The sequence below is a fragment of the Aptenodytes forsteri genome, unplaced genomic scaffold, assembly GCF_000699145.1.
Source record: "Aptenodytes forsteri isolate BGI_AS27 unplaced genomic scaffold, ASM69914v1 Scaffold56, whole genome shotgun sequence".
NCBI lineage: Eukaryota > Metazoa > Chordata > Aves > Sphenisciformes > Spheniscidae > Aptenodytes > Aptenodytes forsteri.
In genome coordinates this window covers 898,329-924,861 of record NW_008796213.1, presented here as the reverse complement: position 1 = coordinate 924,861, position 26,533 = coordinate 898,329, and the positions used below count along the sequence as shown (strand labels likewise).

The 26,533-nt window shown below is 36.7% G+C and overlaps 1 protein-coding gene across 1 annotated transcript in view; it reads left to right on the top strand.

Annotated features, from left to right (window-relative positions):
• Window positions 1–2,749: 2,749 nt before the first annotated feature.
• The window catches only part of IPO8 (importin 8), a 40,151-nt gene continuing 16,367 nt past the window's right edge, over window positions 2,750–26,533 (top strand). The window contains exons 1-18 of the mRNA XM_019474415.1: window positions 2,750–2,829; window positions 4,940–5,096; window positions 7,325–7,483; window positions 8,437–8,593; window positions 9,652–9,741; window positions 10,516–10,610; window positions 11,192–11,276; window positions 13,856–13,990; window positions 14,840–14,939; window positions 16,606–16,682; window positions 18,161–18,277; window positions 20,553–20,642; window positions 21,328–21,493; window positions 22,086–22,246; window positions 22,888–23,013; window positions 24,810–24,876; window positions 25,392–25,517; window positions 26,011–26,108. Coding sequence (XP_019329960.1) covers window positions 4,960–5,096; window positions 7,325–7,483; window positions 8,437–8,593; window positions 9,652–9,741; window positions 10,516–10,610; window positions 11,192–11,276; window positions 13,856–13,990; window positions 14,840–14,939; window positions 16,606–16,682; window positions 18,161–18,277; window positions 20,553–20,642; window positions 21,328–21,493; window positions 22,086–22,246; window positions 22,888–23,013; window positions 24,810–24,876; window positions 25,392–25,517; window positions 26,011–26,108 — 1,986 coding nt within the window. The 5' untranslated portion in view covers window positions 2,750–2,829; window positions 4,940–4,959. The remainder of the gene's footprint in view (window positions 2,830–4,939; window positions 5,097–7,324; window positions 7,484–8,436; window positions 8,594–9,651; window positions 9,742–10,515; window positions 10,611–11,191; window positions 11,277–13,855; window positions 13,991–14,839; window positions 14,940–16,605; window positions 16,683–18,160; window positions 18,278–20,552; window positions 20,643–21,327; window positions 21,494–22,085; window positions 22,247–22,887; window positions 23,014–24,809; window positions 24,877–25,391; window positions 25,518–26,010; window positions 26,109–26,533) is intronic.

The following is a 26,533-nucleotide window of genomic DNA, read 5'->3' as shown; positions in this document are numbered from 1 at the left end:
CTGAACTCATCCAGCTCCGAGGTCTCTTCCTTGTCTCTTTCCATTTACACAGTGCACACCTGACAATTGCTCTGCACCTGCTCGCGTGATATGTACAGCTTTACTTGCTGGTGTCCAGGAGCCTGTTGTATGGTTTCCCGAGCAAGGCAGGGAAGGATACATCCCAAGATCACAATTAGCCTGACAACTAAACCAGCGAGAATGTGCTGGTATAGGAAAAATGTTGCCGCATGCAGCTTTTTAAAAAGTCCTCTGTTCCAAAAATTGCAAGCAGCGTGTAGTTTTCCTGACTGGGTTTGTTGCTGCACAAGTGAGCAGGATGGTATTTGAGCTTCACAAATACAACAGAATCGGGTGTCTTGTTTCTAAAATGGGCACACAATCTCTGTTGATCTCTGCAGCGTTCATGTTTCTGATGATGAGTAGAAAAGGAAGCTATGTAAAAATGTGAATTATGGGATGGAGTGAGGAAACTAGGGCATTGTTCAAAGTCGTGTTACAAAGGTAATGATAATAGTATGGAGTAGAAGGATTTAGTGGGAGCTTTATACTGTGTCCCTGTGATCTCTTTAGGGTTGTCAGTATGTGAAGTGTAAAGAAGCCCTCATAGCAGTGTGCTGGTAGGGATGGGGCCCCCTCTGAGACGCTGTGCGTACCTTCTGCGTAAAGTGTCTTTTATCACTCCAAGCGCTTGCTGAGAGGATTTGCTCTGCAGGCCAAATAACCATATTTGTATATATCCTGGCAAAACTTCAGGGGTAGCGGCTGTGCACCAGCACAAGTGGTACCAATAAAGCTTCCTGGAGTAGCGGTGACTTTAATGTAGATTCAGTAAAAGCTGTGTGCACAGAGAAGGGGAAGTAATTTATACTGTTATCACTGTGTCCACCCTAAATGTGATACTGGTAGGATTACTGCAGGAAAAAATAACAACAAAACCACCCCCAAAAAGGTTACATTCTTAATCAATGTGGTTTTAGTAGTAAAAGCTGTTCGTAGACTGGGTCTGAGGACAGCATATTGGCACTATTTCGAAGAAAAAACACGATTAGAGTTCATGCACATTTTTGCTTTTCTGTGCTCCTGGGATTCCTCGTGCTTTCCTTATCTCCCTGGCAGTTGGGTGTTGAGTGCTAGAGGCTGCCGCAGCCTACTGCAGCCCCATGGGTCAGAACCCACCAACGTTGTACAGATTCTGTCCGGTAGCGACTGAAGGACAAGCTTTGGACTCCAGTATACTTGATTAAAAGGTGATCTTGGGAATCCAGTACGCTTCAACCAGTTGATGTTGAAAGCTGGTATTTCAGTGTGTCCGTAGATAAATGGAGTTCCTCTGTTGTCTGTTACAGCTTTTACTTTATTTGGAGCATTGCTTATGGATAATTAAAGTTTATAGGGAAGGAAATTGCAGGAGAGTATGCTTTTCATTTGCCATTGCTGCTTTTATCTGAGATCTGAGATTACTCTATAAACATCGAATGAGTCTCTGAACACAGAGTAGGTTAGAATTACACTATCATTATAATGAGTAAAATGAGGGCCAGAAAGTTAAGTGATATGGTAAAATTATTGAATGATAGCATTGTGGCACAGCTGTTACACTTCGGCATCATGAAAGCAATGTAAGTTTACCTCATTATGGAAATGTTAGATCAAGGAACTGGGTGCATGAAGAACAGAACGTACCTCATTTCACAGCTTTCGAATGAGGCAAAGTTTACGGGAGGATGTAGTACACTTGTACTTAAAGCACAGCTCTGGAAACAACCACGGAACTGCCAGGCATAATCAGCTGGAAAGAAATACTATAAAAGGTGAAATAAAGAAAGCTTCTGCCATCTAGCCCCAAGAAACATCTGTCTTTGAACATAAAGCACATGGATCTAAGTGATGAAAGATCTGACCTACTAGTAACTACTGACGTTGCCAAGGCTTAGCAGTAACTGCACCATGCTGAGTCAACGATTCTTCACGTTGGAGGACCCCTGTTGAATGACAGCAGTATAATGCTATCAGATTTTCACATCTTTTAAATCTGGTGTGCTTTGCTCAGAAGTTCAGTGAGCATTGTTTTCTCTTTGAAATTCTTCAGCTGTGTCGCTGATGTAGTGTTTGAAAAGTTCCCAGGAAGGCTGTGGGTTTTGAAGTGTTATCTGTCTACACATGATTTTAATTAAAAATGGTTATTCTGCTGCGTTTCCCCAGTTTTTATTTTTCTGTTAAGATGCACTATACATCTAGTCCATTAAAAGGTAGCTGTATAATATATGACTAATGCAGTTACTGTTTACACTTGAAAATAATTTTAAATGGTTTTCTTAATCTCTTCAAAATTCAGTATTGCTATTATACCACAATCTATTTTGCAAATAAATGGTATGTATTGATGAAACATGTCAATATCCATTTGACTTATGAGGCTAAGTTAAATAATTCAAAGACAGATCTGTAGTGCTTCACATTATGCATTCTCAGAATTATTTAAATATTCATTATCACGAGTCTCTAATAGAGAGCCTTGTCACATTACTTATTCTACCCATGTGCCGTTATATGCTCAGCTTTTACAAGTAATTATTTGGATTGCTGCAGATCTGGGTAAATCCAAGTGCTAAAACCTTTCATACTTCATAAGGAGAGTGAAAGAACGCTGCAAAATCCTTAGTTAGTATTTCTTATTCAGCTTGTGGTAATACAGTCTTCTTTAAACATAGTGACTTGCTAACTGTGTTTTATATGTATTTCAGTCCTATAAGATCATCAATTTTGCTCCAAGTCTACTGCAAATCATAGTATCAGATCAAGTTGAATTTCCAGTGCGTCAAGCAGGTGAGATAAAGTCCTTGTTTCATTTTCTTTCAGTAGAAAGTCAGTCTGTTAGTTATTTCAACAGAGTATTGAGCTGTTGCGATGTAAGTTCATGTTTGTTCTGAATGCGGAAATGAAAAGGGTCTATCTTTGCTGTTTCTTTCCTACATGAGGGTCAGATAAAACCATGGGTACAGGATAGAGTCCTGCTTTGGCTTCCCTGTGTTTGTAGTGATCCCTACTGGATTGCTGCGATACTGATACGAAAAGAGAATGATTTCTGCTCAAAACTGAGTACCCAGGGAGCCTTAGGTATTCTTTCTTCTGGTGGTGAAGAAGTGGTGATGCCAAGACAAGTGGGAATTTAAAAAAAAAAAAAGTGGATCTCATTTGAATACATGTTTCTCTATTTGAATCCCTTTTCCTGGAAAAATGAAAGTTTCTGAAAAATGAAAAAAACCCCGTAGTTCCCTAGGTCAAGTGTAGCCGCATATGCTTAGTCAGTATCTATGGTGTCCGCTCACAGAAGTAGATATGAAGGAAGGTCACATCATTGGTAAGTTACAAATTTATAGTCTAGGCATGTCTAGAAAGATTGCCCAACTGTGTGTGTGAGTTCAGGTATGGTGATGCAGTTAACTTGAGGGTATACGTTTGTGTAAGATCAGATTCAAAATTCTCATAATCTGACTACTCCTATACAATATTTTTGACAGATAAAGAAAATATTCAGCTTTTTCAAGACATTGATGAATACTGTTTCGTTCACAGGTCTGTTTTTATCCTATGGAACAGCATTTCCCATAGAAGCACTGCTGGGTTTTTTGTACGGATCCTATTAATCCCCTGAGTGTGTTGGGGCATGCTGACATATGCTGTTTGTCATGCTGGCGTGTATTTTTTCAAAGATAATCCAACTTTGAATGGCATTGTTAAACCATTCTGTAGTAAAGTTTGATGCTTAATCTAGACTCCATAAGGTCATTTTCATAAATTAATCTCTCATTTCAGTATCATTCAGGAAAAAAAAACAGTATGTAGAACACAATTTTTTAAATTTTTGTTTTATTTTTTTATATTTTACAGAGTAGGCGTATAAAATAGAAAAGCACATTTGAATTACATTTGTAAGTCAACAGATTTCCCTGGGAATTTTATAAAAACCAAGAATTTGTTTAAGAAGAAGATCTGTGAACAAAGTAAATTAAAGTCTTGGGCTGGTCTTTCTGGACCTGTTTCTTGTCTGAATATTCTGGCACATCATAGACAAAGAACTGTTTTTCCTCTTGCTCCTATGAAATATTTTACAAACTACGTGTTTTCATACTTCACAATTTGTCATCACTAAGAAAAATGATTGTAGACAAGGATATCTTATTTATACTTTAAAACCCTAGCTAGTAATCAACCAAAATAGTACAGGGATAAGAGTTTATTAAGAACATTCCTTTAATGTCTTACACCATATTTCCTATGTTTCCTAAAGCATGCCTACTGGCGTTTTAGTACTGAGGCATAAATGCTGCTTTATTTTCAGTTGAAGATTAGCTTTATTTTTCATGGTCTTTCATGTGAGACAGAAGGGAACAATTCTAAGGGATTATGGGAAATCCTAATAGCGAGATAAAGCTTAGGGAATTCACAACAAACATTTCTGTCTGAATAGAAGGTAGGCCACGTGCCAGTTTCATACTGGGCATTTCCCCAAGCAGAGTGTCCCATCTGCGTGTGCAATGATTTGTTTACACGAGCCTTCCAAAACTTCACTTACTGAGCTTGAGTAGTTGTTTTAGGGATGAGTAAAAATGCAGATAAGTAGATTTTTGTTTGCTTGTTTAGAATGATGGAATATTACGTCCATATGGAAGACTGCTGTAATAAAGAATGTACCCTGATAGAAGCTGGCTGAAATACTGTCCTGTTCTGTTTAGGACCAGGCACTTGAGCCTGATCTTGTGTGGTTTTCTGACTCAGCTGTGCTTAGTGCCTATAATTGTTAAGAACTCATGCAGTGGTTTTCTGTCGTCTTTTCGACTCTCTGTTCTACTTTCAACTGTACTACATGTTGAGCACAGAGTAATGTGGAGATTTGTTAGAATTAAATTATTATTTCCCCAATGTTTATACTTAGCTGCCATTTACCTGAAGAACATGGTGACACAGTACTGGCCAGACCGTGAACCACCTCCTGGAGAAGCAGTATTTCCATTCAACATTCATGAAAACGATCGTCAGCAGATTCGTGATAACATTGTAGAAGGAATAATTCGTTCTCCTGACTTAGTGAGGTACTTTATATTGTATAGAGATATTTCTACAGCTCAAGTTTTCAGACCTACCAGTCTGGAGGTAGTTAATATGAGAATCTCAATTTCTTGGGAGATGAAGCAAGTACTTCTTTTGAAAATGTAATAATAATTTTACCACTTGTTTTTCAGAAGTGTATTAACCTGGCTAAGAGCTCTGTGATGTGATTTGTCCTCTTACGGTGTGGTTTAAAGTGTTTTCTAACACTTGCTGTAGTGACAGCCTGTCTATTTGATTCAGAGCAGATAGTATAGAGGGCTGTCTGCAATACAGAATTACCCATTCAGAGAAATACTGCCCAAGATCATATTTTTTTTTTTCTAGTAGCCCTTTTCTCAATTACTTTTGCAATTTTTATATGTAATCCTGGTATTTAAATGTGTGTTAGCATTCTTGGTTTTAAGATGTTAAAAGAATGAAGAAATGCTGTTCTCTTTTTGCTGGAAGAATAGTTAAGATTCACAGACATACTACAATCTAGATTGTTCACCGCACTAATTAAAGTGAGGCTGATAGCATGGGATTAGGCCATAGCGTATAGATGTTCATCTTTGAAAAACAGAAGAAAATATTCCTCTTCTCTCCTCCTCCTCTCCACCAGCTAGGTGCCCAAAGATGTCTTTTTTTGTCAGTAGTCATATCTGGAGGAGGAGTGAGTGTCTATAGATTGAAGTTAGGATTAGAGAAAACACTTTAAAAAAATACTGAAACACCAGAATGCATTAAGCTGCTATAGCATTGCTGTCACTGGAGGTCTTTATGAATAGATTAGACAAACACCTGCCGGGACTGCTTAGATTCTGCACTGAGACAGGAAAATGCACTAAAACATCCTTTCCAGTTCAGCTTTTCTAACATGCTCTGACACAGATGTCTAGAATCCCCACTGAAAGAGATAGTTGCTCCTTGCCAAGGTTGTGCTACAAGGTAAGGAAGCTTGTGTTGTTTCTGTGATAATGTAATAAAGGCATGTAGTTTCCCCTGCCATCATGTCATAAATACCAAGGCTAAGTTTATACAAAAGAACACAAAATAATGGAAGTTTGAGGAGTTTTTTTGCAAACTAGTTCAGGCGTCATTTCATAACCTGATATTCAGAATGCCCTGACGTTACAATGACAATCTACATCTAAAAGGATTGTTGAAAACCCCAGGACAATCACCTGGAATAAAGTAGAGGGTTTCTAAATACTGGCTAAACTTGTAGATTTGTCAGAGGTTAAAAAAAACCAAAGAAACTTTACTGGAACTAGTCTGATGCTGTAATACTGATATTTTTCACTGTTTGCTTGTGAGAATAAGGGGGGAGGAGGAACCAAATCAGCAATGAGCACAAATTCCAAAGGCTTGAGGGGGAAGGTAAACTTGTACAAAGCTAAAAGGATCAGTAGATGGAGGGCCCCTTTTACTGAACTGCTTTGTAATAGTGGCTCCTTATGTAATGGACTGCAAGAGGATACCCAAGGAAAACTAAATATAGAAGAAGCAATATTTTCTGTAGACCTTTTTTTTTTATTTTTTTATTTCTTAGCGGAGCCAAGAGTATTTATTTACAGCTTCTAGTTCAGTGCCTCTCAGCTTTTTTAGTCACACCTCACTTTAGACAATTAACAATCCTGTCTTGCCTCACCGTTGTGAGTAGCATCTAAAAGTGTGTGGAGGGAGAGGAGTGGTAAGATGTTTTTACCTAATTGGCTCTGCCATATGCTTCAGCAGTTGAGGAGTGCTGTTCTAGAAGAACCCAGGAAAATTGTAATTTCTTGAGGAACGTCTGGCTTGGATCATAACACAAGCCAATATTGTTTAATAAAAATGTACAAAGTTGTGTTTTTGTGGTTGCTTTCAGCCTCATAAGCATGTAGAAGTATAAACACTCATTTTTGAAGTACAAAGCTAGCTGGTTTCATGAGCAATTAATTGTTTTCAAATATTGCCTGATGAGTGTGGAGAGGGAGGAGGAAGGGAGAAAAGTAGCTAAAATGTTCTGAAATTAGTTTCTTCCTTAAAGTTAAATCCCCTGGGATTTTTTTCCTTGCTTTTCCTCTGCCACTTCCCAGAACTCTTTCAGTGCTGTCAAAATATGTATGATACTTGTGTGATATGTATATTGTGACCAATAAACCAAGATTTGGGATCTATCCTTTAATATTAAACACTATGCCATGATCTTATTTACTTAGAATATATTTCTTTTTCCCTCCTGCCATAGAGCCCAGCTGACAATGTGCCTCCGTGCTATCATTAAACATGACTTTCCTGGCCATTGGACAGCCGTGGTAGACAAGATAGGCTACTACTTGCAGTCTCAGAACAGTGGGAGTTGGCTTGGGAGCCTCCTGTGCCTGTATCAGCTGGTGAAGACTTACGAGTAAGTTGATGTCCATCAGTAGATGAGGAATCAGTACTTTTAGTCTCAGCTGATCACTGAGAATGACATTCTTAAGAGCACTGGCAGTCCTACAAGTAATTCAGATAGAAAATGGGAATTAATAATTGTCATATGCTTCCTTTCCTGCAAATAAATGAAAACTATTCATCATCTTTATATCATCAGTGAATTGAAAGCAGAGATGCCAGCAATAATCGGTATGAATTTTCTGGAGGCTTTGTACTTTTGATCTGATTTAACCCATCTGTGAAAAATTTCGTAAATGTTTATAACTTCCTTTGTTTGAAGATTCCCCAAATGCTGGATATATGAATGCAAATTATTTTCTACTTCTGTCATGAATACAGTACTGTTGTTGTCATATACTCCTATTGCATATTGTTACCTGTACCGTCCTCCTGATAGTCTAAACCCACAAAGCGTAAATTAGAAGTGTAGTGTGCTCTCTTGCTCATTTAAAAAAAAAAAAATTATCTGTTGTTAGAAACATATGTATAAACTGCACAAAAGAAATAAAAATGGAGAAAGAGAGAATCTTTTCAAAACAAAGGAATTCTCTTTCCCTTTCAATTGCTGGTCACTCCTATTTGTTCAGCACCCAACTTGGGTTTGGCATTGGTACGAATGTCAGAGAAATTCAAGTCCCTGCTCCTCTGAGCTGACAATTCAGTAGTAAAGAACATTAGTTCTTTCTCCCAATAGCTGCATTTATATAGGGTAACATTTGTTGTTTTTCATTTCTCTGTTTATAGGTTAGAGAATTTGCACAAATTGTTGAGATGGGGCCTAGAGGAGGGGAGAGTGAATGAGCGAGTACTGGGTATTAATTTATATATTTTTTTTAGGGTACAGAAATTAAATTTCTGGTGGGGAATAGACATTAGAATCTCCAGTGTGTAGATCCTGGACCAATATTTTTGTTTCCTTTGCAGATACAAAAAAGCAGAGGAACGAGATCCTCTCATAGCAGCAATGCAAATATTTTTGCCTCGGATTCAGCAGCAGATGATCCAGCTTCTGCCTGATAACTCCCATTACTCTGTACTGCTTCAGAAACAAATCTTAAAAATCTTCTATGCTCTTGTTCAGGTTGGCATCTGTGTAGAGGAAAAACGAAACTTTTACTTCGCTGGGCACAACGACCCCCTTCAGTCCACTCATGGGTGTGATTGAATAAGAATACCAATTTGGATGGGAAAAGTCATGTACAATAAACAGCTTTTATAAAAATATGTTCTTTATAGATTTTTCTACTTAAAAACTGGTCACATGACCCCCAGATTAAATTTTAATGAACCTAGGTACTTCTGCGCATCATATCTGTAAGCTTACTGGAGAAATGTTCCTATTTTTTTAAAGTCCCACATAACCTGATATAAACTGTATGGGTATCTAGACTGTGCTGGTTGGCCTCTGAAAGTGTCAGTAGTGCATATTGTAGTACAACTGTCAAGTAGTGCACTTCAGTAGGTGGCATTTCTCATTACCTTCTGAAGATCTGGCAGAAATTATTTATTGAGGCACATGCATTTTACAGAGATGAGTTTGGCTTTTACAGGGATGAGTTTGGTGAGGAAGTACTTCTACAGAATGAGCAACGAAACAAGATCCTACATGAGGGGCAGCCTGAAAATTCTTACTGGGGGTTAAAAAGCTAAAAGTTTGTTATTAGATGGGGGCAGGATTAAAAAGATCCCAAGATCATATTTTACTTTTCAATAGCTCGCCTGAATATTGTCACTGTGCTTTGGATTTTGTGGAGAAGTAAGATTTACTAGATAGTGGCTAGGTAGTAATTAGGAGTACAGTTCACTTACTAAAATGCTATTGGTTTACCCAAGCCCTGTAGTATAGCTACTGCCGTGGTCCCTAAAAGTCAGCTGGGCTATTGTGAAGAAGAGGAAAAAATAAAAAGAATTGGCAAGTTCTCAGACCAAGGAACTTTCCTCAAATAGTGTCTGCTGAGAAATTCCTCTGTAAATTGTAACAAGAAGGATGCAATTAGAGTAGTATTGATATCTAACCTAATTAGTTTTAATTTTACTTAAAATCTCACCTTCCTCAGAATGTAACTACTGTAGAAGTATCTTCTACCTTTCTCAGAGAAAAATAGTGTTTCGTGTCTGTGTTTTTTTTTCTTATTTCAGTATGCGTTGCCACTTCAGTTGGTGAATAACCAGACTATGACTCAGTGGATGGAGATCTTCCGTACTATCATTGATAGAAATGTACCTCCGGTAAGTTTTAGTTTTTTAAAGACCTCTGATACTTGCGTGTTGGCATTTGAGGAACAGTCAGTGTGAAGGTTTTCTAAGTGTCCTTTTTTTTAAGATGTCATCTATTTAAGATTCTTATCCTTGGAATAAGTGGTGTTTCTGACAGAAATGTAGGGAGATCATGTAAGCTGTCAGAATTCCATTGTCTGAGGTAGTGATACCGTGTAAACGCCAATCTGGGATATTTTGGAAGTTTCCAAATATTTTAGCCAGTTTCTCTCAAACAAGAATCAAAAGCTCATCCAAACTCATCATTTGTCTCCGTTCCTCTTTGTCTTTCATCTGTCCTTCATATTTCTTGAAGAACAAAATAAAAACAGTAATTAAATTTTTGTTTGTGTGTACAACATTAACTGGCATTTCCGAAGTTTTTTAGAAATGTATTTCACAATCTTAACATTGTTTTAATAGCTTTTGCATTAGTATATGGTTAGGGTGTATATATTTGGAGGAGTTAGTATCATGCTTAATTTTTAAGCTAGAGTGCGCACCACTGTGTAGTATTCAAGTATATGTGAGAGTTTCTGTTTTTTAAATATGCATAATTTTGAAAATTAAAGTACAGGCATTGTACAAGTATTGCACAAGTTATGTTGACTAATTAAGATATTTGGAAGTTCCTGAATGTTATATAACTGTTAACAGTTGATTAGTTTACTCAGCAAGGAATGTTTAAAGCATCATTTCTCTCAACAATACACACAGCTAATTTAAAATATATGTATTTATTTATAGGAGACTTTGCAAATTGATGAAGATGATAGACCAGAGTTGGTGTGGTGGAAATGCAAGAAGTGGGCATTGCATATTGTAGCTCGTCTGTTTGAACGGTAACAAACTGACAAACTGATTAAAAACTAAGTTGGGGTTACAAACCTGTAATGTTACTTGAGGTGCAATTAGACAAGACAGTTTAGTTGATTTAACAGCTCATGGTCACTGAAGAGGTATTCCTGCTGCTGTCCTCTGCCTTGCACTGGCACGGCCACTGGTCTGAGCTCTTAGTGAAATGATTTGACTCTCTAAGACGGCAAGAAACTAGCCCCACAGGAAAAGTACATTTTTTTAATTTTTTTTTTTTTTTACTGCATCAGCTACGAGTGCTTATATTCTCAAAGATAAAGGCAGGGGAAGATCTGAAAAGAAATCCATAAACATGGAAGTTACAGAGCTTGTGACATAACAGTGGCTATATTTACTTGACTATAGTATTGTACTTCATGACAGTCTAAGAAAAGAAAAGGGAAGTGGGGCATTATATGGGAAATAATGGCTTAGAAGGAACCTGTGGGAAAGGATTCCTTTGGGGAAGGAAGACTACCCAAGGTCCTATGTGTTTTAGAAAGTACTGTGTTTTCTTGACACAGTAGACTTCTCACAATGTAAATATCTGTGTCCTCTTCTTTTAAAGGTATGGAAGTCCTGGAAATGTAACTAAAGAATACTTTGAATTCTCAGAGTTTTTTTTAAAAACCTACGCTGTGGGCATACAACAGGTACGTACAGTTCATTTGTTTCTGAACTAGAACATTTTGGCTGAACCAATGTATTGTTTTCAACAGTGTGCTCGTATCAAAGTTCATTCATTAAACAAAAATGAACAGAGTCAGGCAGGTTTTCCTTTTAGTGACTGAGAAGTTCTTTAGAACTCGGTGCCATACAACTGAGGTGTAACACCACAATTTTCAGCAATTCAAAAAAAACCCTGCAGGAAAATTCTCAGAAAAGGCGACTGCTGATAAAATGGTATTATCACCATGTATAAACATTCTAGATATAGCTGAGAGAAAACACTATTGATGCAGAGGCCTCATGTCATAGAAGGGTGTATTTTCAGGCCAGTCTTTAGTAAGTGCTTTTGCTGCAAATAACTTAGGCACAGTAATCCAATGATACTGTTTTATTTCAGGAAGATACAGGCAGATTAGAAAGTGTCTGGAGAACAGCAATAAAAGTTATTTTATACCTGGAAAGCATATTTTATGAAAATACAGCATAAATTCACAGTTTGCAAGGAAATTATTTTTGTTGGGGAATGCTAATTATTTGTGATTAACGTGGTGTTGTGGAGACGGTTCGGTTCTGATAAAGTTGCACAGAAGAGAGGCAGTTCCTGTCAGAGTTTTCTGTGTTTTTCTGCCAGCTCATCTGTGGGCCCCTGGGAACGTGGGCTTCCGGGCTCTCAGCATCTCCCTGGTTTGGTGGAATGGCTATAGCAATTGGGTGCCTGAAAGCCCTGAGAGCACTGGCTCCCAAGCTCGGATGTTTTTGGCACAGCTCCTCCTGTTTCTCATTCAGCCTGCCATACACTAGATGACTAGGAGCGGTAGTTCCCAGGCTTTTGGCTCAGCTAAAGCTCTTGGGTGTCCAGCCTTTTGGGTTACATATTCCAAACAGGCTCCTAAGAAGCCAGGAAAATGCAGTACTCTCTCCTGCTCGTGATTCTGGGCTCTTGATTCCCTTTGGCCGGTAAACCTTGAAAAACACCTGGGAATGCTGTTTTTCAAGTGACAAGTGTTTGGCTAATATGTATTTCCAGAATATGTGGCTCCTCAGCACACTGCCAGGTGAAATATCCCTGACACAGCATCTGCAGGCTTTGCACAGTTCAAATTTCCAGTGTCTTCGATGCAGGATGCCAGGCTGTTGTTGTCACTTCAAGTCAAATTTAAACTAGATTTCAAAATACCAGGACTGTCTGCAAAACAAAAATACTTTTCTCCATCCAGTTCAACAACAGAATAGTTTATCCATCAGCATATTAATTCTGTCTAAATATGTAAATGTTAAGAACGAAAGAGAGGAATGGTTGTGGTAAGGCTGTAGGCATTAAATGAAAAGAAAAGGGAAACAGTCTAATATCTGTTCTAAACTCCTTGCAACGTTTAACTCCTGAGTGGAGAAATAGACTCCCATGGGCAGTTGTCATTTGAAATATTTAAAGTTTGTCTGTTAAGAGATTAGGCTATGTAGCAGAGGGAGCATTTAGCTTTCAAGGTAAATGGACTGGACAATCTGCACATTTCTTCCATTTCTGGCTCTTAAATGCTGATTTGTCACATTTCCTTGCAGAGTTAATAAGAATTCTATTGTGAATATTACATTACTAAACCTTCATTACTTACTCATCACTTGTTAAGTGCTGACATCGTGCTAGAGTTCATATGAGATATAGACAATTCTTGCCCAAGGAGCATATTGTATAAAAGACTTAAGATCAGACTTAGTACTCCCAATGAAGGAGTTATGTTCAAAATAAGATTTATTATAATGTTGTGAAGAATTATGAAGCAGAATTGTCCTTCTGAAAATATATGACTATTTTGTTATGCATTGCCCTTGATTTTTATTGTTATTCATGTACATGCCAATTCTTTACACTTATTAACACTTAATAGTTCATCTGCCATTAGTGCAGATTAGTGGCTTTGTACTATAGGTTTTTCTTAGTAGAGCAAGCCTTTATATTAAGGAAGCTTTGTGTGATAGAGTTTGTGATAGCATGCTAGGTGATACTATCTGATGGTTACAACAGGTAATTGAAGTTAAGGGTTTTGCATCTCTTCTGATTCACAGATTTAGATGCTAACCTATTTTTCTTTTCTAGTTTAGTATTTCTATTCTTATCGCTGTTCTTCCAAAGTAATTTATCTTCTTTAGGGGCCTGTACTTAAAAAATGAACGCAGACACCACTAGCAGATTTAGAAGCCAACCAGTTTGAAAATCTCACTCTGCCTTTTCCTTATCTATTCCAAATTTTGCTGAGGCCTGTGAAAACTGTGCGCCTGTGAATATTGAAGTGTATCTTCGGTTTACAATCACAAGTGATCACATGGTGGGGCTAGTAGTAAAGGTAGACAGGTACATAAATGCTTGCAGGATTAGATCCTTAATATTTAAATGATTTCTGATTTTTGGATCAAAGGCATTACACTGATTACTAACACTAGAACCTCTGCTGTAAAACTTTATTAATCTGTCCATGTACATTCACTAAAGAGGTGCACTGCATGTCTATGCATGAGAGAGAATTTTCAGTCTTCATTTAAAAATATCAATTTGTCGTTTCTTTAGGTTCTCTTAAGAATCTTAGACCAATACAGGCAAAAAGACTATGTTGCACCACGTGTTCTTCAGCAAACGTTAAATTATCTGAACCAAGGGGTTATTCACTCTGTAACATGGAAGCAAATGAAGCCACACATACAGGTCAGTGCATAAAACCCAGTCATAAACACTGCATGTCATCAGAGCGATTAAAAAAACCCAAAAAACCCACCAGTTTTGCAGTTTAAGGAAGGTTTCATGAATCTTTCATGCAGCAGTCGATCTGGGCAAAGAATAGCATTTCTGCACAAACGTGGTTGTTTTTTTCAGTATTATGACCACCTTTTATTGCAGATATTGCTAACTCAACTAAAGATTCTGTTCCGTAAGTTCTTTATTTTTATTTTTGAAGTCTGCCAGACAGTCATAATGTTCTGGCTTTTATTAATTGCTAGTGTTCAGAATTGTCTAAAGACTTGGAAATTCGTAATTGATTGTAGTGCAAAGACAGTGGGCAAAGAGAACATGAACTATGAGGAACTGGACTGTGTTTTAAGGACATGTTTTATAAGTGAACTAAGAACAAGTGAAAAGTGTTTTTCGTGCTTTTATTTTTTCATATCATAAGCTCCCCTGTTGTAGTTAGTTAATCCCATGACTGTTAAGAGGAAGGACTCTGAAATCCATTCTCATGTTAAGTGTTGCATTGGTGAGAACCTTCTGCAGAATGTGGTGTTCTACTGTTTATAGACTATGTCCTGAAGTATATTTTGTGCGTGGTACTGTATTATTATGAAGTTAGATTATATAATTACTGCTCTCTGGCACTGTTGCAAAAGGAAACTATGTATATTGTAAGTTTATTTCTGCTAGCCAAAATAAAAGAGCACTGGTTAAAAGAATTTTACTGTTCAGAAAAGTAGGTCTAGTAAATTAGTGCATAATGGGGGGAAGCTGTACTGGAATTTGGTTTTATGTGTACTTACGTGTATTTGACTTCTCTAATATTAGAGTATAACAGAAGAAGTGATATTCTCTCTAATGTGCTACAAAGATGAGGATGAAGAGCTCTGGCAAGAGGATCCATATGAATATATCCGCATGAAATTTGGTAAATGTTTGTGTTCAGCATTTATTTTCTGCTTTCATCATAACTGTACGCTATAGTCCCAATTAACAGCATAGCCACTGTAATGTCTCTGTCTTCACCAGTGTCCTGAACAACAGGAAGAAGAAAATTTGTTTCTTAAATCTCACCAATCTGTAGTTAAAGGAAGGCAGATCAAGTGAGTTTTGGCCATTTGGCTGGTAGCTTTAAACTAAATGATTCTCTTAACGGTTTTTTCTACTTCACATGTGCTCAGTGCAGCCTAAATAGACTGGCTTGCTCACTTTTTAATGCCAGTTTCAGAATCCTGAATTGCAGATGTGCCAGCTGTCTGCAAGTTCTTGCAGCTCTCACTTTGACCAGAAGAGGCCTGACTTGCTCTTTCCCTATTGAAATTGTTAATGTCTTCAGCATTTTTTTGCCAATTATTATTACTAAATTGTAAGATAATTAGATATATGTATTCTTTCAAAAGACGCAGTGCAAAATCTTGGGAATATCACATAGGACCATATTAGGAATAACTACTTCTAATAAAAGAGTCATGTCATTGAAAAAGAGAAGGGTACTTTAAAAATACAGCAAATTTAGCTGAAAAACTCCAGTAAGTCCAGCACCACAGAGATATGTAGCATTTGGGAATTTTTAATTAGTTGATTTGGGATTAGCATATGTGAAAACAGAATTTAAATGTTCGTAGAATAATTAAAAAAACTTGGAGAGTTGTTATGCAAAAAATTAATCACGATATAGTGTTGATCACTGGGGTACAAATACGTTGCTGACTTTTGGTATATGAATTCATTACAATTTCTTGTGTAAGTAGTGAATCCTATTTTTATATGTAGCTGAGAGAGTTAAATACAAATCTGAATTGTATAGTGGAAGGTAGAAAAAAAACCAAGCATGAAGGTACATTAAATTGAAGCTTAGTGAGGCACATTTGGGTTTGGAACAAGAATTCCAGTAGTCTGGTAGTATTTCTTAATCATGTTTTATCTTCAAGTTCTCAGGAAAAGTTAGTGTGTAATTTTAACCACATTTTAAGACCACCTTTTTAGATCTTTTTATTTAATTCAATTTGTGTAGGGATGTTTGGATTAGAATATGTTTGGCAGCACAGATTTTTTTTTCAAGATATAAATTATATTTTCAATATGAAAGGAGGTTTACTTGTAATGAATGAAGCTAAAAAGCTTCAACTTTCAGCAGATTTAAAACTAACCCAGATCCAAGTAGTTTTTACATACAAAAAGTTTCCCATGAGGTTTTAATAAAATCAAGCCAAAAATGTGTACATATGGTATACAGATGGTACTGGAATGTATTGTTGTTCTTCCTATAGTGGTTTTAATTTAAAAAAAGCTAGGATTTTTCAGCCCTTAAATACATGGTCTCAAAAGAATTAATGAATAAATAACGCATTCCTAATAAAGGGAATGATGAGTGGTTAGTAGATTGGTCAGTGGTCAGGCAAGAAGTAAATGCTTTCATAAGCTATGTGACATAAGCTTGGGTCTGACTCTTTAACCATGAAGTGAAGACAGCCGTACCAATAGTTTTGAAGATTTTGTGATATCCCACAAACAAGATGGTTTATAAAAATTTTACTATTATGTCAATCAGAAAAGGAAATTTTTTTTTGCCTCTTTTTTTTTAAATTTGTTAGATGTATTTGAGGATTATGCATCCACTACAACAGCAGCACAGAATCTCCTTTATACTGCTGCGAAGAAGAGAAAAGAGGTATGGAACTAGCAGTTTTTAATTATTTGAGTTTCCTAAATAATGTCATTTTCCCTTAAATTTGAAGATGCTACAGGAAGCTAGTCTTGAAAAATCTATTTGCTAATACATAGTCAAATGCTTTCCTGGCTGAGTGCTATCAATTTTGGGAGAATTAAAATAAGCGTGTATAAATAAATAAGTAAGTAAGTAAGTGGATTCCTCTTACAGCTTTAAAATTAACCTGCCGGATACGAACTGAATTGGAATAGATGTACTGGTATTTTCCCAAGTTTACAAACAAGTCTTGAAAAATCTATTTGCTAATACATAGTCAAATGCTTTCCTGGCTGAGTGCTATCAATTTTGGGAGAATTAAAATAAGCGTGTATAAATAAATAAGTAAGTAAGTAAGTGGATTCCTCTTACAGCTTTAAAATTAACCTGCCGGATACGAACTGAATTGGAATAGATGTACTGGTATTTTCCCAAGTTTACAACCAGCCTCTGTCACGGCTGTTCTGAGCTTCCCAGACTGTAGCAGGGGGAAAAGTGAACCTGATCCTTATTAATTTTCACTGATGCTATTTAAAATCCTGTTGACAGCAATGAAATTAGCAAGAATGAAACCGATTTCATACAGCTGCTCTTTAAATGAGGACATAACTTTTCTGTAGATCTTTCTGTACTTACAGTGATCTGTGCAAAAGTACCCGGCCAAGCCCTGGAAAGCATATGTCAGTTTGCTAAAAACACGAACTTTTTTCTGGGTATCCTTTTAACATCCAGTAAACATGGAGCTCCATTTCCAGATGGATTTTCAGAGAAGAGCATAGTCTTTACGTCAGGTGGAATAGCCTATGACCTTTCTACTTCTTTATTGTCAAAACAGTCCTTGCCCACTGACCTTCTCATTTTCATAATTTGTACTGAGAACGTCAAAATGTCATAATATCTGAAAAGCACATAATGGGTGTGGAAATGACATTAAACAATTGGTTTTACCAAGAAACCTTTCTAAGTCTAGGCAACTTTAGTAGTTTCTGCCAAAATCAATAGATTAAAATAAGTTTATGAGGTTTTAGTCCAAGCTGTGCTTGAATATGTATATGTTCATACATATGTGCACACACATGTATGTATTTATATATGTGAGACAAGCCAGAAGAGAAGTTAAGGGAAAAAAATGGGTGAGATACTGTTTGAGCCTCTTGCTCTTTTATCACCTTTTTTGATTTGCCTCAAGACAACAAAAATACCTTATTTACTATTACTGTTGTGAAATTTTGAGATCAATTTAATTTTGACAAGTTTGTCTGAAAAGTTGGAAGAGAGACCTTCTAAATTTTAACTATGGAAAGATGCTACACATAGTATCTCACAGTTGCTTTGGCCAAGATAAAATTTCTACTTAAAAATGTCATATGAATTTTTTAACTTAATCGATGCTATTAAAATAATTTGACAAAAGGAGATTGTGTGTTTTCTGTCCTGCATAGGTATTACCAAAAATGATGGCATATTGCTACCAGATTCTGACAGAGCCAAACATTGATCCAAGGAAAAAAGATGGAGCTTTGCATGTTATAGGATCCCTAGCAGATATTTTACTGAAGGTAAGTGGGTAAAGAGGTGAAAAAGGCTTGTAGTTCTTATTATCAACTGCCATTTCCAATAAAAAAGCCTTAGCTTATAAAGTAGGGCTAGCCCTTAGCCATATTTATAAAGTCTGCAGAGAGATTGCACTGTGCAATAAGAAGCTGAGGGTTTGTTTCTTTAAAAATACGAACATTCTTTCCTGTTTTTTATATTCCCATTTTATATGCAGATTTTTCTTCTCAAGATTCTCCAAAGCTCTGTTTGTTTGCTACAGAACAGTCCCTTGGTCCTCTCCTGCTTTACCAGTAAAATGGAAGGGTGTTAAAAAAGCAAACATGCATTCCATCAATAACATTGCCTATGATTCTTTAGCAAACCCCCCAACAGCCTGCACTATTGTGGGCTTCTGGTTCCAGAAAAATGTTTACTTAGCATGTTGCAGGAATGTTTTGTCTAGCTTTCCAGCTTTCTTACCCTGCAATGTGTGGCTTTAAGTCTTATTTCATCAGCCAGTTGGGAGTTTTGAAAATAACTGGAAAGAGCACAGAGTTTCTCTCCTTCCCCCATTTTTTATAGGCAGCATCTTCAGAATTTTGAGTATTTTTCTGGAATTTGAATACACATTTAATCCACTCTGTTGCTCTCTAATGTAATATTGATTACAGTTTCCCTTGCTTTTGTAGACGGTGGAGTCCAAAGTATGCCCTCTCTCCACGTCAAAAGTAACTGCCAAAAAGTTACCACTTTTAGCATGAGAATGGCAGCCTTGTGCTGGAGGCTTCCTTTTAAAAGTGATTTGTTTTATTTTATGTGAGTTGTCTCTCTGTACAAGATGTGTCTTCATGTGACAAGCAACATCTTACCAACATTTACCATCAATTTTTTACCAATGCACCGATCCATGACCTGAAATCCTGAAACATCAGTAACTTTTGCAGAATTTTTGTAGATTATGTTGGATTGTTAATGCTGGAGTATAACAGTGAAAGAGGAAGACATTGTTCATGTTGTGAGGAGCCTTTCATATTGACCGGGGGGTTTCTAAACCCATTTATCCCTGCAGAAAAAGAAAGGGATTTATTCCAGTATACTGCTCCGATTTGAAATTTTCAGTCCTGAAACGTGAAGTTACAATATACTTTGTAAAAGAGTAATAATCCCCAAACACTGTAGACTCCTCCCAACTCTGAATTTCTTGTGTTTGGGATTTGGCAGATTGAAAAATTAATGAACTGTGTGTGCATAAAATACTCGATTTGTAAGTGCTTTCTGGCTGGTGAGCTGGCTGAGATACAGATTGTAAGGAGCTCGTAGACACAATGATTCTGCCTTAGCCACCTGGCTCTCCACAGCGGCTCCAGTTCAATGCGTGCAAACGTCTGACCTGTGTGCACAAGGGAAAATTCTTTTCCCTTCTCTGTGTTTTTTCTCTGCTGAGTTCTTCATCTGCCTCTCTGAAGGTTGGGGAATCAGTGTGGGAAAAAATAATGTATGCATTGGTGAAGTAGAAGTGTGATCACCTAAGATACATTTTGTATTGAATGTCCCCTTTCACCCTCTTCCTATCTTAGCCACTGAATCATTCCTTTAGATGGTAACATGGTCCCCAGCATGTATCTTTTCTAGTATCCTGGGGCTATAGGTGCTAGGAAAGTCCCAAGTCTCCATGCTGGTGGTCCTGGCTTCTTGTGAATATCTTAGGATTTGCCAAGGTTGGAATAATGAAGGATAATTTTCATCGAATATCCTTCTCCAGCCAAGGAGATTGCTATCACAAAGGAATTATATTAGTCCATTAAAAAACATGAAAAAAGATGTGAGTTACTGTTGTAGTGTGTAAAATAATTAGTTTTGATGCTTATAGTAACAGTAGGTCATTTGAAACTCAGATCTGTTTCATACTAAGCTTATATTTATCTTCACGTATGTATGTACTCCTTTGTAAGAAGAATGGAGGTACTAGATTATTGACCCTAATTAATTTTTAAGAAAAATCAGCTGGAATCAATTGCATTAAAGAAAATGAAAATTCCGGTTTACAGTATTGTAATGAGTAATGTAGAGTTGAATATTATATGTACAGTTCTTTTACTTATCTGGCTTTGAACTTGCTATGCTTATGAGGTTTGTTTAGTTCAGGGTATGAGATCCAGTTCTCTTTGTGAGAGAATACCTTTATTGCATAGACAAGTCATTGTATTTCCCATGGTTGATAGTTGAAATGGATTACTGGCTAGAATGAAGTATGTAAAATGAATCGTCTCCGAAATTAATTTGTATTTACACCAACAGAAGAGTGTCTTCAAGGATCAAATGGAGCTGATGTTACAGAATCATGTATTTCCATTGTTCATGTCTAACCTGGGGTACCTCAGAGCTAGAGTAAGTTCACCAGTTATATCAATTTCAGTATTCGCCATGATTCTTTCCTTTGTAGTTTGACTTCATTCTGAATGTTAATGAAAGAAATAAAGCAAATACATAGCAAAATTTCAAATTACGAGCTTGTACAGTAATTTTTCAGAATTTTGATTTAAAAAATGATTTGTCAGCTAAATGAATTGATGGAAAGTCTGTGTCATATTATTGTTTACCTCTTTGATCAGATTGGAGAATTTGAGCAGTGGTTGTGGCCCTTTTGTGACCATTTTTCCTTAGCAGATCTCAATAACTAGAATGGTTGGACGGCTGTGAAGAATAGGTAGGATTTCCACAGAGTAGATAATGTCAGTTTGAGTGTAGCTTGAAGAAAAACCCCAAGTGCCCATATCAGTCATAAACAAACAGTTAATTTTGTTTAATTTCTGTTCTGATTTTTTTCCCCCAGAAGGACCAAAACTATGAATGCCAATTATGTGCATACTGAATTTATTGAAATTGGGGAAAGGAAAATAAAGAACTGCTCGAGTGCAAAAACTGTGTTACATTTACTGTATGAATACACCATAATTAAGGAAAAAAAAGGCAATACGTGCAAACAGAGAGATAGTTAGCATTGTTTTTGAATCAGTTAAAAAATGCTAAAAATTGCAATAGTCCCTAACTTGCTTTTCTTTTTGTCATGCAGTCCTGTTGGGTACTTCATTCATTCAGTGCTTTGAAATTTCACAATGAGCTAAACTTGAGGAATGCAGTAGAGTTGGCAAAGAAGAGCCTGATTGATGATAAGGAAATGCCTGTCAAAGTAGAAGCAGCCATAGCTCTTCAGACGTTAATAAGCAACCAAGAGCAAGGTATGCTATGGTGATTCATCCGTTGTATGCACTGATGATGATTATTTTTTTTTGTAGAGATGAGGTTGGTGCAGGTTTATCTAAACATTTCTACCATTTAAAGACATAGATTTCAGAACATTTCATCATGTTTAGACAGCTTCACTTGCTCATTAGTTACTGTACACATCCCAGAATTCTGACTTCAAGTTTTTATGGCAGGTGTCTGCACAAAAGAAGTGAGAATCAACATGTTTCTTTTAATAAAGCAAATAGCACCTGTCTTTGTTTTTCTTTAGTGAAGTGAGATAGTGTGTATGTTTAAGAACGAATGCTGCCTATGTATGAGGACATGTATTCCCCCAAAACAGTGGATTTTTGTTGTAGATCGTGTTTCAGTATTGAATGTGGTAAATGTAGAATTTATTTACTTTGTTAGTCTACTAGTGATGGGCTGTAAAAGTGCCTTGGGTAGGTTTTTTGGGTTTTTTTAGTGAATTAAACTTTAAAAAATTACTTTGTTCAAGAGTAGTCAGTGACCTAGTAGTTTTGAGATACTGTATATTTGTGTTTATGGATAGTTGATTTCACCTAGTTTCAATTGTTTTTTTAGCCAAGGAATATGTGAAGCCTTATGTAAGGCCAGTTATGCAAGAGCTCTTGCACATTGTTAGAGAGACGGAAAATGATGATCTTACTAATGTAATCCAGAAGATGATCTGTGAGTACAGTCAGGAAGTAGCTACTATCGCCGTTGACATGACTCAACACCTGGTAAGAGACAATAGTAAAATAACAGTCCAGTCAGAAGCACATGCCTAGTTTGGTAAACATTTAATGAACTTTGTTTGAAGTGCACACTGTTTAATCATTATAAAAGTCCACCTATAGTATTCACGAATGTAATCCAGAAGATGATCTGTGAGTACAGTCAGGAAGTAGCTACTATCGCCGTTGACATGACTCAACACCTGGTAAGAGACAATAGTAAAATAACAGTCCAGTCAGAAGCACATGCCTAGTTTGGTAAACATTTAATGAACTTTGTTTGAAGTGCACACTGTTTAATCATTATAAAAGTCCACCTATAGTATTCACGATACGTTTTTTTCTGTATGAAGTCCTTAAAACACCTATAGGTTTTTCAAAGATACTGAATTTTGTCGCTGGTTTTAATGAGCCAAGCTCTAACTATTTAACATTTCAAATGACTTAACATAGCCAGACTTCTCAAAAAAAGAGGAGTTTTTAATTTTCTATATTCCCCTTTCAAAAGTAAGGACCATATTTTTCAACACTGACAGCTCTTACAGGTAAGGCGTTGCTGCTGTTGCATTAGCTGTCTTGGTTTTGCATGACAAATTAGAAATGTGAGTTTGCTCTTGAATGTCAAGTTGGTTGGTTTTTTTTCATAGGCTGAAATATTTGGTAAAGTACTTCAGAGTGAGGAATATGAGGAAGTAGAGGACAAAACAGTTATGGCCATGGGCATCTTGCACACAATTGACACTATCCTGACAGTTGTGGAAGATCACAAGGAGGTGAGATTTTCTTTTATACGTCTTTTCTGCTGTTCCCTCATGCCTTTCATTCGTGACAACAAGTGCTTCTATGTATGTTGCATCACTTGAGTTGACATGAATGTGCATTTATTATAGCAGGATGGTGAATTAGTACCAAGTGATCTCTGACAAATTTGAATTTAAAGCCCAGTTTACTTTTGTGATTTCTTAATTGTTTAGCTCTCAACTTCGAGGGGAATTTATTTCCTGAGGGTAAAATCCTTAGCCCTTATTGTGGTAAACACTTCATCGGATAATTGTATTACAGACTGTTAAAATAGATTTTAGGGAGAAATATTTTGCATAAGGCTAATTTTTTACAATGGTGACTCATATTTTGTTTTTTACCCAGCCATTTCTTGGATAGAATTCCTAGGAATTGGTCTCCCAGTTGTGGTGCAATGTAAGTCTATATTTCACATATTCAGGGAAGAAAGAGATTCTTTCTGCTCATACCACCTGGGCTGACTGAAGTAGGAAGGAGTTCAGTGACTGACCAGAGAGGCAAAGTCAGTCAGTAACTTCAAGCTCAGTTGGCATAAAAGTGCTTTGTCCTAGATTGTTTTGTTTCCTTGACTTACAATGTTTCATTGCAAGTATGAAATATTTTTATGAAGCTTATAATTTTAAAAATACATTAATTAAAATACTAATTATTTTCTTGTAAGATCATTGTGTTCCTTTGGATTTCAAAACATCTTTCATTCCTTTACAAGAACCGCCTGCATCTTTTGAAAGCTAAAATGAAATCTGGTAGCTAAGCTGAGCATCAGGAATGATAGTCTGAAGTGGATCTTCAGGTTTTAGCCTAGGAAAACCTTTGGGGTTGGGGTATTTTTGTTATAAACTTAGCAGTTTGTTTTTCTGTTGTGTGAAGCACAAAGTAAAATATTGTGCAGAGTGCTCTTCATCTCAGGATCTTAAATCATTTTAGAAGTGATATAAATGATATAGAAAGGATATATGAGGCTGAAAACTCCTTAGAAATTCCTTTCCCTTTCACCATTAAGTATGGAGGGAGTTTAGGGGATGGTAACTTTTGAGTTACCATGTCTGAAGATAAGTGGATGAATCTGTGGTCACATACTTAATCCCTTTGCTAGAACAAGCCCAGAAAGCCTCACATCCTGCGAGATTATGTCTGTAATGAATAACCAGTGGTAATAACATGAAATGTCTGTATTTGCTGGTTTTAATTAGACTTATAATGTGGCCATATAGTTCTCCTTGTAATTTAGTTTAATTCATAAACGTAGTCTCTCTGTCCAACATGGCAAGGCTGAATCCTGACTTCAACACAGTTGTATGCTCCCAAATTCTGCTTGTGTTCCTTTTGCTGAGCCTACTCTGGGAAGCTCTCCATAGACCTTAGGCAAAAGCACCTCTTCCTTTCTTCCTTTTAACCCATTCTACTTCAAAGATTTTGGAGAGAGGCTTTATCTCAAACACTTTGAGTACAGTGTTACTTCATATCTGGACGAGACAACAGATAACAGTTTTTGATAGGATCTGTAGAATAACCGTACAGTAAGATTTTTTTCAAATAAAGAAAAATGCTGTAAGTGACAAGTTTTAAAGCAATACTCTATTGAAAATTTGAGTACTTACATCAGTGAGACCTTATTTCATAATACTGTGATCGTTAAGGCAGCATTTAAAAAGTGATAAAAGCCTTTTTGCTTTGAAGAACTTCTCAAACTGAATTAGTCAAATACATTGATTAAATTGCTGTATTTCTAAGTTTTTAAATAAACTGCTTTATGTTTCTATTTCAGATAACTCAACAGCTCGAGAGCATTTGTTTACAGATCATTGGCCTCGTTTTGCAGAAACACGTTATTGGTATGTTTGAGATAATTTTTAGAAAAACATTACATGTTTTTACATAAAAAATTCTTAAATTAATTATTGCAAACAATACTATCTTCCTGAACCGAACTCCATCTTTTTTTTGTGTGCTTCTTCAAAGAAAAAAAGACATGAATTTTCAGTTATGATTTGTTTCTCCTGATCTCCTCTTGTACATTAGTCAGGCTGGTTATTGTGTTTTGGAGGTCAGACTCAAAAGCAGAAGATGCAGTTCTGATTATAGTTCTAGCTAGCTGTGTTAAAGGACAATGTCTACAATTACATTAGTATTTTATAGACATGGTCTGCAATTAAATTGCTGCTTTATCAGTACCCTACACACAGTTTTGTGTGCAAAAAACACAAGGTTGAGAAAATAAAAATATTTTTCAGTAAATTGCTGTCTTCTGGTTGTTATATGACTCGGGGCTTGGTTTCAGATTTCAAGGTATTTGCAAGCTAAATTTATTTTTTAAAGCACCCCACCTCAGATTGTTTCTCCTTTCCAGAGTTTTATGAAGAAATTCTCTCCTTGGCCTACAGCTTGACGTGCCAGATGATTTCACCTCAAATGTGGCAGCTTTTAGGCGTTCTGTATGAGGTTTTCCAGCAGGATTGCTTTGAGTACTTTGCAGGTATGATCACTTCTGTTGGTGTTTCCACTGTTTGGGAATTCATCTCTAAAACCCACTTTAATAAGGGTCGCTTCCATTTAGTTTCTTGGTTTAAAATGATCATGTATTTGAGTCATGCCCTGACCGTCTGTTTAGTGTGGGAGTACAACAGGAGCATATATAAGTAGGAGAAGCATGTTCAAATCTGTCAGTGTGATCAGTTATTGTCGGAGGTCCTGATCTCAAAGAAAGCTGAAATACACAAAGTTAATGTGAAACTACAAATTAATTAATTAAAATGTAGTCCTATTCTGTTTCCTCTTCTGAGAATGCACCCTGCATGGTGCATTTGGTGAAGAATTCTGCTAGAAGAGGCTTTTGTGGAGTTTGAATTTCCAACCATATCCAAGAATCTGAGCTAATGAAACCCATTATAGGACTACAGTCTCACTGGTTAGCACTTGCATGGATTAGTTTGTAATTTTTTTTCTCTTTTGCTCTCCCTGTTCTGCAGATATGATGCCTCTCTTGCATAATTACGTGACCATTGACACTGATACTTTACTGTCTAACCCAAAGCATTTAGAAATCATTTATGCTATGTGTAAAAAGGTAAGGCTTCCGATTCTTACTGTTGTGCTTATCATTGGTACTTAACAATCAGATTAGCGGAGTGACCTGAGAATGCCAGGTGGTGGCTAGTCATTTCAGAACAAAATGAAATTTGGTCTCGGCTCAGTTCCGAGTACACATAGCACCTTCACACTTTTTAAGTGACATACTTTTTAAAAAATTACATGCGCAAATCTGTGTGGGAGAAAGTTGCTGTTCGTCTTGACTCTCTTCTATGAACAGCTATTTTGGTAAGTAGAGGAATTAATGAAGCCTGATTTCCTTGGGTTGTGTATCTTGCGATTGGATTCTTCCGTTGTCAGCTAAGGTGTGAACTCATTTGAAGTTCTTCTTACATCTATAATGTTTCTCTTCTATGCTGATTCTCTCGTGTATAATAAAGTATGAGATCACGCTGCAGCCTT